Below are 17,725 nucleotides of genomic sequence, written 5' to 3' on the forward strand. Positions count from 1 at the left end.
TTACTGAAATATTAGTTCCAGCTCTCTTCTTAATCTACTTACAAGGTCAAGAAAAAACAAACACAAAATGGTTGTTTCCTTATTCATTCAAAAAGACTTGAAAATTATGCTGCATTCCATCTGTTTATGTGACATCATACTTTTTTTTTTGCTACATCATACCTGTTCTTGTTAAAGAACTACTTTTAACTGCAGTTGAACTTCTTTGAGGAGTCCCTTCCAAAAGATTGTGCAAGCTAGGAAAGCTCCCAGTGAGATAGCTGAGCAGACTTTCCTTCCTTGGACTTTCCCTGACTCCCATTCCGGAGCGGCCAACGTGCACTGGCGAATCCGTAGCTGTATCTCCACTGGTGTAACTCAAGGAATGATATGGATGGATGCCCTGCAAGCAGAAAACAAAGAAATTAATGAAGTGCTGTAGAAACTGCAAAAACAAAGCAGCATTTGGTCTGAATATAAGGCTGGAACACAATTATTTTACTACAAGTTACTGGAAAGCTTTGCCAGTCTTAGACTTTGTATCATGACAGTTAAATCCTTGTTTCTGCTGCCATAAATAAAAGATCAAAGGCTATAAGATTGGGTGCATCCTTTAATGATGCACATGCAGTCAACTGGCAAGAAAAACAAAAAAGAATAGATGTAGAATATAGACCAACTGCTGGAGCATCCTTTTTGGGAGGTCAGGAGCAGACCTTCCATGTGCTCTAGTTACTTTTTGCATGCCTTTATTCATCTGCAGCCACAGAACTGCTCCGGAACAGGCCAGCTATGACCTCCCTTGCCCTGGTGCCCAGCCCTGTGCACTCACCTTTATTTTCAGCACAGAATCGCTGTGAGTGTGAGTCTTGGACAACTTCCTCATGATCTCAGCACCAGTGACGGGCCCGGAGGAGGCGCTGGCAGGGGGAGGGCGATTGGCTGTTCCTTCCAGGAGCATCGTGTGCTCGCTCACAGTAGCTGCATCCAAGCAAACAGTTTTCCTCATTCAGATATATTTGGAGGACCAAGATGATCTATTATCAGGCACATTTATCTACAAGCAGTCACGAATTGCCAAGTGCTGACACACACCTACACAGTGCTGTCTGATTTACAGACAAATAAGAACACCTCAGAGAGGGGTCTGCTGGGTTCTGTTTAATAATCCAAGTGTTTGTGCTTCATCAAAAACAGATATTTGAGAGAAGGGGGTAAAAATTTCCATTATACTCTATGATTACATACCAGTTTCTCACACAAACATCTTTGTGTTTGCTCTCTTAAAGGTGCTAACAGCTGCCTGGCTTTTAATTGAAAGGTAGCAAATAAGTTGATTTATTTTGTGTAGGAAAAAACAAGATAGAAAATGCGAAGAAAGAGAGATCTCCTGTTTTGTTCTTCCCTGAACAAGCACTAATTATTGGAATACTATAATTATTATTGTTAGCAGCAGCTTGAGAATGGAGGTTATAAAAAAAAGAAGCTGATAATTCTAAAAAAGGAGACTGTAATGTCTCAAGCATTAAAACTAAGGAAGATAAAAATGTCTGAGAGAAGCTGCTTGTCCCTATGAATCTTTATGGAGATGATAACACAAAAATACCTGCATCAAATTCAAACTCTGCTCCATCAGCACTCGTGTCACTCTGAAGGCCTCCTCCATTGTCCAGTCCAAGGCCATCCTCATGCTCGTGGCAGGCATTTGGCTGCAGTTTCATTGGCTGGGTTGGTCTGTGCAAGCTGACTCCTTTAAAGGCTGGGGTGACCACAATGAACTTCATCCACTGCCTTGCTAAGGCAACCAGACCTTTCTTTAAGGTCACTAAGGCAGGAAGGCCATCACTCTTTAAATAAAAAAGAAATATGAAAAATTCATATCACAGCATAATGAAGCAAACTGGAAGGCAGAAAGAGTCAAAGCTCTCTTAAATCTCTGTGCTTAAGAGGCTTATGACAAACTTGCTGGCAACCACAAGACATCAAGCAAGAAGCCAAGGAGAAACAAAAATTATAGCTTCATTGAACACAGCAAATACATTTATCTATGTGACCTGAGGATCTAGCCCAAGGGGCCAAAAATAAACAACAGGAAGCCAGTTTGTTAAATATGAAGCTAAAAGTACTTGAGTATTTATCAGGCTCTGAACTATGGGCTAAGATTCATAGCAACTCCATACAAACGCCATTAAAAAGATTGTTTTTTCCATTGTTCATAAGCAGTATTTTAGGAACATAAATCTGAGGCTAAATATAGGGATTGTTTTGATTACATCACTGAATTGTCCTAAAGAAAACAAAAGCTTGGTATTTTGACCACAAAGCAAACTGTGCTATTTGTGCCGCAAACTCTGCTATTCCTGATCACTGGCTCTCCGCTGAATATGCTCAAAACCGAAGTGTTTAAATCTGACAGCTGTAGAATTGGATTATGAAAATGACACAAAATCAGGAATAAACACTCCTCCCTTATGCCTGATGTTTGTTCAAATAGCTATTTCCCACTACAATCTAGACATTTACATTCTAAAGGCATCAAGGAAAACATTTGATTCCTAAACCCTGAAGTTTGTACAATTCTAGTTCCTTCCTTAAACTGTCTGCATTACCCCAGTTTCTAGAAGACATGAAAACTAGTTTCAAGGAGGGAATTTGGAATAAAGTAACCAGTTCATGCACTTGCCTCAATAATTGAGACTTACTCAATTTTAAAACCATGAAAAATGAAATCTTACAAAAAGGCCATTGAAATATGATAGAGAGGGAATGAAACCTGATAAAAAAAGCCATACACAGTTTTAAAGCTGTGCCTTTTTGGTTTATGATCTCATGTATTTACTAATAAAATACTTTGATAAGCATTATGCATATATACAGGTCATAACAAAAATAGCAGATGTCAAAGAAAATGAAATGAGAGAAACCATATCTACTTATCACTTTAAAGATGCATATGAGTTTGGATTATATTTTCTTGTTTGTTAACCTTCCTCAAACTGTTGCCAAATTTAAGATATTAGAATTGACATATTTGAAACTAAAGGACTGAGATATTTCCAGTTTTCCTGGGTAACTCACCATAGTGGCATCCTCAATAATGGTGTAATTTGCTTGATGAAGGTAATGGTGCAATATATTACAGAGTAAACAAGAAGGATTTTCTTGCAAGAAACGAGCCACTTTGGTAAGCCTGTTGTACTTGCTTCTCAGAGGGAAGTGTACACTTTTATTCTAAATTAAAATAAAAACATTTTCAACATATGAACATACCTGCAAACAGAGCATCAATGACAAGATTTCACCTATGAGACAACAAATTTCTAACCCCATTTTGAACTTCTGCAACAAAGATTTTCTGCAACAAAGATTTGCCTCATGGGTACCCACCTAATTTTAAATACTGCATGTGAAAAATCATTCTGGATGCATAATTATTTACATGAAGCAATAACAGAAAAGCCTAGATTGAAATTGCAGGCCTTATAAAGTTACATCTGGACTAAGAGACCAAAGCCAGCTGCAATTTCCAAAGAAACACTTTATTCCTAGTTTATTAAGTCATCCATCTCACTGCGCAAGACAGGATTTCAGCGTGGGTATCCCATCAAAATCTTCCCACTAGACAGTGCCAATCAAACCAACAGCAAACAAAAATACTTGATAAAATATATACTAGGCACTATAGCCATACTTCTTACTCTTATTTTACCTGGAGATGCACTCCTCTAAGAGGCATGAGACTTCCTCACCTGTAACAGCTCTGAAGTACTGTGTACAAAAAGCACAGCTTTTTGTGAATTCTTGTGACCAATTCACCAAATGCTCATAAGAGATCCTCTTAAGTTTGCCAGCGAAAACATCCAGAATTCCACAAACTACATGTTAGCTATCACACTGTCCTGTTCTGATATGCTCATTGATTTTATAAAGGTCATTTACCTCTAGAGCTTCTGTCATAATGCACCCCATAACAGCACAGATTCGCAGGGTTCCTTCAGTTTCCAGTTTATTTAATGACGACTTCACTTGATCAATGGGAACAAGCCAAGCACCAACTGCAGGTGTTGCTGTGCTCAGGAGGTTCAGCTGCCTGTGGAGACAAATAAAGAGAAAGGGGTGTTCACAGGCAGCGGCAGCAGCAGGATTTTCTGATGCTGTTATGAGCGACAGTCAAATCGGTGGGACACTGATGTAAAGTAATAAATACAGACTTAATGCCCAGAAAACAAGAACTGGCAAAAAGTACCTGAGGCAATTTTTGTTTTACTCACTCACACACCCATGATTCTTCTCACTTTTGCTATTGCCATTCCTTTCTTTCCCCATTTGTATTCCCTACTGAAATCATAGAGTTTGAAATTCTCATCACTGTCTGAATCCCACATGAAGTGTTATATGTCATGAAGGACTTTTGCTAAAGGGCTCAAGCAAGAGTAATAGAGTATTTTCTAATTTATGGCTCTGTACTGACAGACTGAAATATTTGGCTTATTCTACATACACAATCTGAAAAAGCAAATCTTAGAAAGACACATCTTGAAATTTACAGTGCAATGGCAGTCAGATCATGGATGATATCAGGTTGAATACCAAAAGCACTGAGCTGTTTTCTTCACTATCATCTCACCTACTCAAAACAAACATCTTCCCCTGCCTTTCTCCCTCAAACATTTCCCTCTCACCAGAAGTTGCTAGTGAGGGCTTTTAGTTTCATTTGGGTTTTTTACTCTTCCTTTCTTTTTCTTTTAATCACATCTAACTAAGAATTTTCAAGCAACACTTCCACAGAAATTACAACAGTAAAAAATTAAGCAAGTCTTACTGTGATATATACAAACTCAAAATTATCATTTCCAAAGAAACTTCAAAAATTACTGAAATTCCATTCAGAAACTACCCAATACAAATGTGACTTAACAAAGCAGAACTGCCATTTTCTTTCTTTTAAACAGGGAAAAAAATATACCTTGAATATATATGGGCTGGGGAGCGCACATTGGTGGGAGCCGCAAAACTAAACCAAATTTCTTTGATTGTCAACTTCATGCTGCAGGAGTCAGGGGGAGGAGGCATCAAGGGGATATCTTTTTTCAGATCATCTGATTCAACTCCTTCATCCTTCAAAAACAAGGAATCATGAAGTTAGAAGGGAAATTGTCTTCCAAAATTATTACACTCAAAGGCACTAACATACCATACATGCTCATAAATTTTTTTTTCATAGGCATTTAGGTAAAGAAAAAAAAACCTAATGCTGTCCACTAATCCTCCCAAAGGACCCTGCAGAAAGCTGGAATTTTAGTGTCTAAGCAAACAGGATAAGTGACCAGTCATTTCTACCCAGCTTGAACACACCTGCTCATCTGAAACTGAATTTCCATTAATATCTGAAGAGGGACTGATTCTGTCACAAGGGAGGTTATCTTCAGACACATCAGTGTTGTAGCCACTACCAGTGGGGGAATCTGAGGAGTTGTTTGATGCAAGCAATCCGCCTCTTTCTGTGTCTCTTGATTTACCCATGACTCCAAATGTGTTATACAACACTGCCCCAGACTGTCTTCCCCCTGTAAAAATACCCAGACTGTAAAGGTTGGCAGCACATAAACAGCTCTAAGTTATGCCCCATAGAAAAGATCTGTACTTAAGCAGAGAAATACACATGGTTTTGGTTAAACAAGATGCATTACCATTTTATTCAACAGCTTATCACTACAATTTCGAGCTTCTGATGGCTTACCACAAGCAGATGAAGAGTACTCACATAAAGGCTTTTAAAATATTATTCTCTAAAAGAAAAATAACTTGGATGACAGAAAAAACACATTTACTGTGGGGTTTTTTTACTTTTTGTAGCTAGCTTTCCCCTCCCAGAGCAAAATTCTGGCTCTATAATGTACTTCCTGTAGATAATGATCACTGAGTGATCACTGAAATCATCAATTTCAACCTTAAGTTCAGAAACTGATGAAACCAGTTTATATGAAATTATTTCACACTTTATTATTAGTGGTACTTACAACTAAAAATGTCTTTATTGTATAACCTATGAGATTTATTTACCACAGACATGTACTATTCAGTATCACCTAGATTCAACAAGTTCTAACCAAATAATTTCTAAGCCAGAAGACCTAAGAATAGAATTGTCAGTAATCTCATGAAACAAAATAATATACAGCCTTAAAAAGCTTTACCTTTTATAGTTAAATTTTCAATTCCACACTCAAACATGATCCAACCCCACTTCTCTTGACTAGGACCAATTCGAGCTACATCTGGAACAGCTTGTTGATCTGTTTCATCCACAAAAGTAAACTCATCCAACTCTTCCAAAGTAAAAAGAACTTTTGATTTCCCAAAAGGAATGGCTGTTATTGCACAAGTTCCAATATCTGTGAAAATAAACATATTTACTACTTTGTTCCAAAATTGAGAAAACTTTACATCTTGCAAAGGCTCTCTGAAGTTTAGAGTGTTTTGGGGGGTAGTTAGGCCTTGAGTATTCCTCAAACAGGAGGGGGAGAAAAAAAAAAAAGAAAGAAAAAGTTTAAACTTGAAGCATGAGCAAGAAAAATATGTACAAAAAACCAGGAAAATAGCCTTGCTCCTGGTGTGTTAATATGGGCAGGATAATTTTGAACTTTGAAAAAAATCCAAGCACTGAGCAATATTTTAAATCATTTTATACCTAAATGTCAAATACCTCAGGAAAAGAACTAGGCTGAGTCACTTTATAGCCCTTCTAATCCTTACTCTCTGCCTCCAATTTATAACTGCATTCACTTTCGAAGTAAACATGAAATGCTAAGATCCTTAGAAAGGCTCTTCTCAAACCTTTCAAACAGAAGATGATGGCTTTTCTCGGTTAGAACTCCAAAAGTGGTTCTCTTGAATGTCTGTAGATTACTTGACACAGGGCACTACTGCTAACATTCTACCCATAGCCAAGTAAAAAGGGAGGTAACAATTTCTCTGTTTCGTTTTCCTCCAATTTCATTTGCTCACTCATCTTTGCACAGCAGTGGGATTTTCTGTTGTTTATTTATTTATTGATTGTGTATTTTTTAATCATCCTGGCTTTACAGAGTGCTTTCTCATGTCTAAAGACTCCTGTTCCTTATGGAACAGAGTAAAAATTGGTATAAATTCCGTCAAAACTAAGCAGTTCAACAAAAACTGCCTCTACTTTTGGTCATCTTTTCCTGGTTAGTTTTTCCAGGATCAGGAGTTATAGCAGAACTCATAGCTTCTTGAAGGCATTTCCTTAACACAAACAACAAAAAAGTCAATTGTGCAGAACTGATTTTCAGCTTTAGAGTCATTATAGCTAAAAATGTCCAGGTTGTCATGCTGAATTGCTGGTATGACAAGCACAATACTGAAAGTGTTAGAAAGGAGTAAGAAAGCAAATAAGTGTAATTCATTCCCTGCAAAAGGTGACAAAAAATGGTAGCTGAAAAGAGATCAGCTGGGAGGAAGGGAGCTCAGGCCTCAAACTCCAGCAGTGTGGGTCATTATTTACAGGGAAACACACATGTGCCACACAACCTGCTTACAAGTTTGTCTTGACAGCTTTTAGTTTGCGTAAGTTTAAATCCAGCACTTTGTGGAATAATAATTCATCCCAAACTTCTTTTTCAAGTGTCTGCAAAAGCTCTGGGTGCAAGTTGCTCTTTATTCACGTTGATAAGAAACCTCCAACCAAACTACAAGAGCAAGACCAGCTGTAACTGCTTCCATTGAAACTGAAATTTCCACATTTTAATATTTAAAAGTTTAATACCTGTTGTATCAAGACCCCTAAGCTGTCCATGAACACGATGGATGTTCAATTTAGCAGCAATTTCTTTTCCTTTTTCTGCTCCAGAATTGGATCTCAGCGAGCCAGAAGACTGGGGCTGCATTTTGCTGGTTTGGATGTAACGATCAAATGTGACAGAATTCCTCCCAGTTTCTGCATTGTTTGAAGGCTCTTCAACTATACCCCTTTTCAGTATCAGGGAGGAAAAAAACAATTAAGCAAATCTCAAGACAAACAAAAACAACCAAATGAAATATGTCTGAAGTTTATGCCAAATAGTGACATGTACTATTCTTACCTGTTCATACGAACTTGAGTAGCAATTCTATCAAAACACAAAGCTACTAAGGAAACGTGAGTCACGGTTTTGCTGGAAGAAACTCCTGGGGATTCATCCACAGATGCTTGAAGTAAACACAGGTTCACCTGTACATAAAAATCCATCAAAGAGAAAAGACATTTAGAAAAGCATGTTACATTAATCACTGATTTCTGATACAACCTTATCTTATACTTTCAGTGAAAAGAAAACTAAAACCATTACACCTAGAACATAATTTAAAGACATGGCAGCCAGTTACCGCTATGGTAGTTAATATTTAAGTACTGCATGTCTACCATCATAAAATTAAGCAGCTCAAGTATTCAAAACTTTAGTTCTCTAGCACAAATGCACAGCTTCACTTCAGCTTTAGAGGAACAAACAGGGATGCAAAATAAAGGTAATTTTGTGAGGCACTTTCCTACTGATAAGATAAAAAAAAAAATTGCTACCTTTGGAACTGTAACATTGGCCTGAAGACCTTTAATTGTCACATTATCTTGCTTAAGTGAGAGATTGGTCTGTGCTGGTCCCTGGTTTGTTATTCCTGTTGTGGTAGTGTCTATTTTTGTTCCTCTGATGTCTTGCTTCGAAGACAACTTGAAGAGAAGAGAAAAGTAATTTATTAGCACAAACTCAAGAGTTGCTGAGCTCAGTAGTAACAGGAAATTTTATTAGCATAGAGGCAGAAAGAGATTCTGACTTTATTTTAGGCAATTTACCACAATTTCCAGAACAGGGGCTGCAGCACTTAGAGGTACAGTAGGTTGAAAACCGTAAGGTCAGCAGTGCCATTCTGCAATAAACTTTAACAACCAGACTTCAGCTGGAAGTTTGAATTCTACACACGTAGGCTAAATAAAACAACTTACTATGAAGCAAATTATTAGTGTCCACCACACTGTGAAGACTAAGAAATCATAAAATATAAATATGGTCATTACATTGGACAGAAAGAACACCTAATTCTGTTGAACTACCATACAATTCTTTTTAAGTTAAATTAATTTTTTAAGGTCTCAGATGAACTGCAAAAAAACCCACAGGCACTTTCACCACTCTCCCCAACTACTATAAAATAATAAATAACATCTCACTGAGATGAATGTAATGGTAACTTAAGAATACCAGCTATAGTAATTTCAAAGAACATAATGTGTCATTTGATCTCAGAGTAAATTACTCTAGACCATCATCCAAATCCGGTAAATCTGGGTAAATAAAAACCCCAGACCTTCAATCCTGTAAAAGATTTCTGGACAGTGAAAGACAATATGTATTTTTGAGTTATGAAAATGCATGTAAGTATGCATTCCAAATCAATATAGAATTTAGCTACTATATCTCAAAACACTAAATTCAGTTAAAATATTTTATACATAAGACACAGAACAGAGCGTTCTCTCAAATCCATGAGGATTGCCCTTGTTCCTTCCTCACATTTTCTGAGAAGCTGGTCTTGCTGTTCTGCACAGCATCCCTCAGGACTTTGCAGTGCAGGTCATCCACGATTGCTGCTGGGTGCCGGGAGCTGGCACAGTGCACCATGGCCTCGATGTACCTGCCAGGAGGAAAAAGCCACAAGAGACCACTGAAACTCCCAGTTTCATATGGCACACCATCAGCCACATGTAATGAACACACAGAGGAAAAAGCAAGCACTGACAGACACAAAGGGCACTTCCCATTCTTCCAGCTACCTCATCGGAAATGCAGAATTACATCCGCTGGGCACCAGGCCCTGCTGTTCCATCAGCCATGTTATTCAATCCTTTTACCAAAGCCTTTGCTGAACAGAACAGCTGTGACTTTAGACAATTTTTAGTCTAAATTTTTATTTTATCAAAATAAAATTACCTATCCAGTGCCTCTGCTACAAGAGGAGTCAGAACTACATCTACAGTTCCTTTTACTTCCACGATTGCCGTTGTCCGTGTCTGGAAGACCGGGTGATCCAACGTCCACTCCTCTGTTATTGTTTCATCATCCGTGTTCTCTGCAGATTTCTTATCCAAAGGAGTGTAAGGTGTGCTAAAGAGGTCAAACACACATCAATGATCAGGCTTTGTGAAAACAAATACCAAAGTCTTCTGGTATCATTTCAATTCTTAACAAAATCCACATAATTTTTAAACAAAATCCACATAATAGAAGTTTCTTCTACCACATATCTTAGAAAGTACAAAAATACAATTCCAGGATAAGGGCCTCCCTCGATTCAAGTTCTGCTTCTGGCAATCAAATGGACACTTGCCATTAGCACCTCCAAATTCACCTAAAGGAAACCACCATTTGTAATCTTGAAAAACGTACAAGTGAAATAATTTAATGCTTGCACTGTGTACTTTCTGTTTGACCAAACCCAAATATTTCAGAATATAGAATGATTTGTTCTGAAATAGATCTGGCACCAAAAACTACTGCTGTAAATCTAATTTTGAAAGGGTTAGCGGGGGCGAAAGTATTTCAAGAGAGTACCAGGAAAATTCTACTCTTGAAAAATATGCTAATAATGTCAAGCTGTGTTCAACTTACTTAGATGTTGATCCTGTAAGCTGCATGCCTCTGTCCAGTAATGAATTAGCTGTGAGACCCTGTTTAACAATCTAAGATAAAAGTGCAAAGAAGTTGATTACATTCCTTCCATATATGATAAAAACCCCAAAGGGATCTTTAAAAAAAACTCCCCTTAAAGCTGGTTTTCCTAAAAGAACCCTTAGAAGCATATTCTCCAATACAGGATCCAGGAACTGCCAGGTTAGCTTTTTAAATTCCTTGAAAAATCAGATTACGTTGCTTTTACATAAACATTGATTTACTGCTTTTAAAAACCCCTGCAAATACTAATCTACATAAAGTTTGCATCAACACAAACCTTTTCTGCAAAATCATAACAAATTCAATTCCAGACTTCAAACACCTGTTTTTCTATCAAGTCATTTCCATTATTTTTCATTTATTTAATTTCAGCTCCTTCCTTAAGCATGTATGCTCAAGCCCCTTAAAAAAAAAACTTTCCTAAATCTGAGTCGCAATTTTATTTTGAAATAAAGCACTGAGGACCTGAATTATACTTTATCAGTATTAAATGTGCTGCTATTGCAGTTCATTTGGGTTGGAAAGGAAACTCACACAAATGTCCTCCAGCTGCATATCATTCAACAGGCAGCATTCTTAACTGCAACAATGATAATGCAGAACACACATCCACAGAATTCTAACTCCACCTTTTTTTGTCCCACAACCTTCCAGCCACTCAGGCCCATAATCTGAAGTCAGAAATTCAAGGTATTCTTCATTTTAACTAAAAGCTACGAAACTTCAAGTTTCTTGTAACTTATTCACACAAATGGTACTAAGCCATTTTAAGTTATTTTCAATTCTTACTCCTTTCTCTACTCCTCCATCTTCCATACCTTAAAAGTTGGGACAGACAGTTGCTCAAAAGATGAGGAACTTTCTTCACTTGTTGGTGTGTCGAGGTCTAAAGGGCGATGCAATGAGGATTTGGAAGTTCTTTTGTTAGTTGGATGCTTTACTGACCAGTTGATCACCTGGAACTGCGTCAGGTAGTTTTGGTAACATGCCATTACAGGCTGCTGGGAAGTGATTTGCTCACGTTCCACAGTCTTCTCAGAGTCCAAGACATACATGTTGTCAGCGTGCTCATCGTCTCCTCCCAGAGCTGAAACAAACGAAGCCTGGGAAGGATGAGTCTTAATTGGCAACGTTTTCATATCTTGACTGATTTCTCTATGGATTGTGCTTGTTAAGGGTCCTTCCACGCTGTGATAAATAGATCCCCTACTGTATTCAGTTTTCTGAGCTTGCTTTTTTCTCTTCTTCCTCCCCGGATAGGTTCCCGGGCCTTCATCGCTGCTTATCGGCTCAAACTCTTCCGCAGCTGAAAAATAAGCCTCGCTATCCGCCATGGACATACTGGAATCCATGGAGCGGTACTGGTGGAACGAGTTTGAATCTGCTGACGGCGTGTAAGGGAAAGAGCCGAAGCTCCTCCTCTGCTTTGGGGAGTCCAGGACGTTCTCGTCGCTGCGGGACACGTCACTGCTGAACTGCACTCCCACGGGGACGGGCTGCTTGTCCCCGTAGAACGCCGCCGTCAGGCTCTTGGTGCTGCCCAGCCGCGCGGAGCACACGGACGCCTGTCTCTTCAGCGGGGACCTCATGGGAGACTGACCCACAGGCCTCTCCTGGGGGCCAGGGGAAGCAGGCCGGCCCTCTGCACCCTCTGCCGTGGCACTGGGAATGGAAACAAACACTTCACTTGCTTGTTTCTTTATGAATGCTTCTCTTCCTACACTGTAGCAGCTGTCAAATGCATCAGTGATTCTGTGACTCTCTATTAGCATAGCCATTATTTTGGTAACACTGGTTACATACTGAACTCTGCCGCTTGTCTACATACAGAGGATGTAAAAACAAACGTTTACCAGCAAGTGCTGGTGTCTTTACATGCTGGATTTTCTACCTTCCTCAGGTAACCGTTCCCTATTAGGGATCCAAATCAGCAGTCAAACTAGGAAACACATATTAGCGACACCATTAACACTTGAAAAATTGCTAAATCAAACGCTTTTCTTACATCTCAGAGCATTCAAGAGTTGAGTTACATGCCTACCTGGACAAGAGTACTGACCTTCCGTGAGCATCTTCCCTTTTTGCACTGGCCAGGAACTCCTTCTGTCCCAGGTGATCCTCAGCAGTGGATGAGGGGCTGTCCTTCTCCCCTGCAAGCAAGGGCAGGGCAGCACTGGAGCTGCTTGTTTCCTCCGAAGAGGAGGAGGAGCTGTGGGAGCGCAGCGGCACTTGGAGGCTCAGGTGTTGTGCTTTCCTTTCCATTTCTATCCCCACAGATCTGCAGTCCCAATCTTTTCTTTTGACACCATTTGCTTTACCTAGGATCAGGGAAGGAAAAGCAAAACAGAGTTTCTGATGACACAATGGCAGTGGACTCTTGCCTGACTACTGGAATAAAAATCATTATTAAATAAAAGCCCTGGTTTTGAAATGTGTGCACATCCCAGCATGTTGTCCTGACAAAAATTAATAAAATCATGTCAGCAAAACATCAGATTGTCTCAGTTGGCTCCTTCCTATATAAGTAGAACAAGTCAAAAATGTCCTTTCTGCTGAGAAAGGAGGTGCATGCTAATATAAAAATCCAGCATATGAAAGCTTGCTCGAGCTCTGTCTGCTCTTAGAAGGGGTCAGGCCACAAGAGCCTGAGCAGTTGTAGTTATTAATCAGATTCATAAACACTAAAAATAGCAAAATGTTAAGAAATCATACTTTTGGGCAAAACAGAGTAAAAATACAGTGCATTCTCACCCTCTAAAATTTTAGGAATCTCCTTAGTAATTATCCATTCTCCTGGCTGCAGTAAAGACTGCCCATAAAACATATCAGATTCTGCACTGGTGCTTGAGAAAGCAGAGCTGCTTGAAGGTGTCAGTTCCTCAAGTTTGAAAAAATCCAGTCCCGTTAAGGTGCCACCGAAGAACCGACAACCTCCGAGACAGCCACACTTGTTCTTGCTTCTCTTGTTTCTCAAATTATCATCAGGCCACAGAAACCACAACCTACAAAAGGCAGAAGAGCAGAACATGACCATGCTGAAGCTCATTGAAAGCAAGATTAACAAATATCCCTCTCAAATGCACCTCCCTCGACGGCATCGCTCACCTCTTGGTTCGGTTATCATGCGTTTCCAAGAAATGCCTCTGCACCTCGTGTTTAGAAGGATGATCTGCAGCTAAAGCAATGTCAGCAGTGATAAGGCCCAGGTTGACAGAGCCAGCTTCCAGCCAGTATGCCCTCCTCAGTATTGGCTGCAGGCCAGTTCTGCAGTTGTTCACCTGCTCGACGTACTGCCTGAGCTGCAGGTCCTGGATGGCAGCGCTGACGCCTTCCCCGACAGACTGGTTGTGGAGGTTGCAGTTTGCAATGCGTATGGCACCCATCTGAAAACAGGATTTAAACAAGAACTCTGGCTATTTGTCAGTGAAACAAAGCAAGAGTGGCCTTAAACCAGTTAACACATCACATACTGCAGCCCAAAAAGATCTCAGCAAAATTCTCTCGGGGGAAGCAGTTTTATATGCACATCAGCACACACACAAGAGAAGGCAAGCTTAGAAATTAATCTCAGCCACTTTTTACGTAACAGGAAAATAAAAAAGCTACTAAGAAACATCCCTTTGTAAACAGATCAAAACAGAAAACAACTGTCAATAGACACTGTCATGAAACTTTAAAAAACTTAAATCATTAACTTCTTCACTGACATCTAAAACCCAAAAAAACTGAAACTTTCAAATTTGTTTAGTCTTCAAACTTCACAATCTGAACACACTGGATCAAGTTTCCTGCACAGCTTGAGTCCTCTCCAAAATGTCACCATGAAGCACCTGAAATTTCAGAGGAAGTTTGCTATCTCTAAATCAAGAAAAGCTGAAAGGTAACCCAGCCATAGAAGAGCTACCTAAAGGGTTAATATTATTGTTTCTCATCTCTGTCACAGATTATAAAGGACTACTGAAAACCTTTTCTTTTTCTTTTCTTTTTATTTTTAATTTGAATGGAACACATTCAGGATATAATTTTCTAGAGTGGTTCAGGTTATTAGGCTGCCTTTGAAAGTACTGCCATTCATATTTATGCCTGCAGACACCGTTAATATTTATGATGGTGCTTTTTAATATTGGATTCAAAAGAATTTGGAGGCTCAAACATATTTTTTACTGCCACATGGCAGCAAGCCATTCAAATGATGAGATATCACGTCATTAAAAAAATGTTTAAAATAATTACCAGTGCCCTTTAGTTAGATTCTTGCTCATAATGTGAATCTGTGCCCAAAAGTTTTAATTTTAAGTCTACCATTTAAAACTGCATTTATTAACTAACAGCACAATTATTACTCAGCTATGTCAGCATGGCAGTTTTCATCTTTTCTGTTGTTACCGTAACTCAACTGTATCCAAACTTATATTTTGCTACACTGAGTAAATTATTCCTTTTTTTTGTTGTTGTGCAGTAGGATAACAGCTCTTCTCTGCACAGCCCTTTTTGAACAGAGGATTCAGTCAGGCAGTGGCAAAAACACTTTTCCTTTCTCTACCAAGGATACATCTAAATTCTCACCAGAGGATCGTGAGTTATCCAGCACTGACTTGTACATGATCCACATCAATCATCTCCATTTGCTGAATTAATAATTCACAGCACAAGTTCTTATCAGCTCTCGGGTACAAACACTGAGATTTATATTGCCTGAGGTGTTCTCAATTATTTTACACCAATCCTGCAGCTTCCACTTCTATTTTAGGAGACATATACTCCTCCTTACCATTTGCCAACATAATTAATGGAATTATTAAGTAGAAGCCAAATTCACCTACTCCTGGCCCAGTCCATGATGACCTTTTATCGCTTAAAAGTTTTAGAAATTCTGCTTAATCCATTGCATGCAAGCAGCCATCAATTCAGGTCGATATTCTGTCAAAAAAATACAAATTGACAAAGTATTTTAAATGCTGTTAAGAGAAATATTTTACCTTGATGTTGGTGGCACAGCCATGTTCTACCACATACAGATCTGCTCCATCCATGGCTAAGCGTGTCATCGTGTACTTTAAGTCATCTGATGTTGGGCATGGCCCAGGCACAGAGTTTGTCTGAAGGAAAAGGGAAAGAATAAAGGAAAATAAATACAGAAACAACTATTAATTTGTGCCAATCCTTTTTTTTTTTTATGTTGTGGTAACATTAAGGGTGGATTTCTGAAGTATTCCAGAGAACCTGTGCACATCCAGTGAGCAGTAGGGATGGATGAAAAGGTACCTTTGGGTCACAAAAGCGGCGATCGATGCCGTGCTGGCACAGGATTACGGATTTGGGCCTCTCCAGCTCAAACTCCCGGCACACCACGTGGAACACAAAGGTCTGCCCCCATTCCAGAAGACAGGCAAGCTGTAAGCAAACAACAGCACATAGTCCATCACCAAAAAATGGACTTATGGTGTTCCATGGAGGACAGAGAACAACCCCAAGGGCTGGGATGTGAACAGGAGGCCTCAGCACCTTCCTGCTACTCAGGCCTGCATTTTATTTTTGAATGCACCACAACACGCAAGTCTGTACTTTTTCACGGAAAAGCACAGTGACATTAAACGATTTCCTACATTATTTCTTAATAAAAGGCAGCAGTTTTTGCTCAGTCAGCTGGGAACTTCATTGTAAAGACAGAGCTCCCCCAACTTTATCACAAAGAATAGCTCAAGGTACTTCATTACCATTCATAATTTAAATGTCAGATTTGCTTCTATAAAAGCAACAAAGTAACATTTAGAAAGCACAGGAGGAAACTGGCTCAACAAAACACTGCTGAATCTTGCTAGACCTAGTAATTAGCCTACTGTTGATTTAAGTCTTTTATATAGTTAGCTCGCTCATAAAGGAAATGATTCATGACTGTCTGTCTCTGTTATGAGAGGGAAATGGGTTTTCTTTGGCTTGCCAAAGGAAAGGGCACTTAAAATCAGCAGTAATTTGAATGGAATTTAATCTAGCTATGACTGTCCTGCACAGAATCTCTCCTCCTCTGTTCAGCGTAGTCTCTTCACAAATTCTTGCAATACATCACACTAAGGAAGGAAAAAAGCCAATGAACCTGAAACAGTAAATTCAAGTGCTGACAATTTAAAAAAAAAAAAAAAATCCTATATGATGCATACAATTGAGAATGGCTTTATAAGGGAAGAAAAACCTTCAGTTGCATTAAGCCTTAGGAAATGTTCTTTAACCTTGGAGTAGTTTGAATCAATTAAGTTTAATTTTGAACCATAGAGCAGTGGAGCAAATCCTACAGATCATCTAAATCAGTGGCAGCATTTTGGGAAGTACCACCACAAATATCTGTATATGTAGCTAGAAAACAGCTATTCTTTAGATTTACTAAACTTGCTTGTATGCCTTATTTTATTTGCTGCAGAAGTCTCCCAGTGAAATATGTGCTTAATCCTACAAAATAACACCAATTTTTAGAGGAATAAGAAGATGTAGAGGTGTCTTAAAAATAATTAAAGCAAATGGTAACTACTACATAGAATGTATGTACTTTATTTGTGCCTCAGAATACACTGGGCAAAGCCAGTCTTTTCTAAAGATTTGGCAGACCACATGAGAAATAAATCAAAATCATCTCCCTGTTGTATACTTGGAGCCATTCACCTAGGTGGAAAGATAAATGTAACATAAATGGCAAAATTAAAAGGGTTTAGTGCTAAGACTGACCTAACAAAGTGCAATACTGGGAAAGCAAACTATGTTCCAGTGGGACCAAGGAGCAGAATTATGCAGTGAGCAGCTACTCCTGAGGCCTGTCCATACTATTCTCCCACCAATGATATCGTTTGCCTCCTGCTTTAAAACATGACTGTGGGAATGGCTCATCTGGCATCTCCTGTCACTTTACAGAAATTACAGAAACTAAATAAATTATAAAGCTATAAAGTAAAGGTTACTTAAGGCACAGATCATGCAAATCCACGCTACGCCAGTTTTAGAAGGAAAAAGAATACTTCAGTACTTCAGAGTGG

General features: G+C 39.0%; 1 protein-coding gene across 10 annotated transcripts in view; it reads right to left on the minus strand.

The window, feature by feature from the left end:
* Positions 1 to 17,725, minus strand: part of BLTP1 (bridge-like lipid transfer protein family member 1) — an 86,699-nt gene that overhangs the window by 35,166 nt on the left and 33,808 nt on the right. For all 10 annotated transcript variants that reach the window (XM_088055935.1, XM_088055936.1, XM_014259628.2 and 7 more), the window contains exons 23-42: positions 15,969 to 16,097; positions 15,683 to 15,802; positions 13,809 to 14,086; positions 13,455 to 13,705; positions 12,763 to 13,021; positions 11,522 to 12,365; positions 10,641 to 10,711; positions 9,963 to 10,136; positions 9,546 to 9,666; positions 8,558 to 8,704; positions 8,082 to 8,209; positions 7,766 to 7,968; positions 6,177 to 6,374; positions 5,335 to 5,546; positions 4,946 to 5,097; positions 3,919 to 4,069; positions 3,058 to 3,210; positions 1,586 to 1,826; positions 812 to 960; positions 163 to 382 (exon numbers count right to left, since the gene is read on the minus strand). In XM_088055935.1, the coding sequence (XP_087912061.1) occupies positions 163 to 382; positions 812 to 960; positions 1,586 to 1,826; positions 3,058 to 3,210; positions 3,919 to 4,069; positions 4,946 to 5,097; positions 5,335 to 5,546; positions 6,177 to 6,374; positions 7,766 to 7,968; positions 8,082 to 8,209; positions 8,558 to 8,704; positions 9,546 to 9,666; positions 9,963 to 10,136; positions 10,641 to 10,711; positions 11,522 to 12,365; positions 12,763 to 13,021; positions 13,455 to 13,705; positions 13,809 to 14,086; positions 15,683 to 15,802; positions 15,969 to 16,097 (4,201 nt within the window). The remainder of the gene's footprint in view (positions 1 to 162; positions 383 to 811; positions 961 to 1,585; positions 1,827 to 3,057; positions 3,211 to 3,918; positions 4,070 to 4,945; positions 5,098 to 5,334; positions 5,547 to 6,176; positions 6,375 to 7,765; positions 7,969 to 8,081; positions 8,210 to 8,557; positions 8,705 to 9,545; positions 9,667 to 9,962; positions 10,137 to 10,640; positions 10,712 to 11,521; positions 12,366 to 12,762; positions 13,022 to 13,454; positions 13,706 to 13,808; positions 14,087 to 15,682; positions 15,803 to 15,968; positions 16,098 to 17,725) is intronic.

This window comes from Pseudopodoces humilis, chromosome 6 (assembly GCF_049639895.1).
Source record: "Pseudopodoces humilis isolate 2021_Gansu_Grassland_sample_001 chromosome 6, ASM4963989v1, whole genome shotgun sequence".
Taxonomy (NCBI): Eukaryota; Metazoa; Chordata; class Aves; order Passeriformes; family Paridae; genus Pseudopodoces; species Pseudopodoces humilis.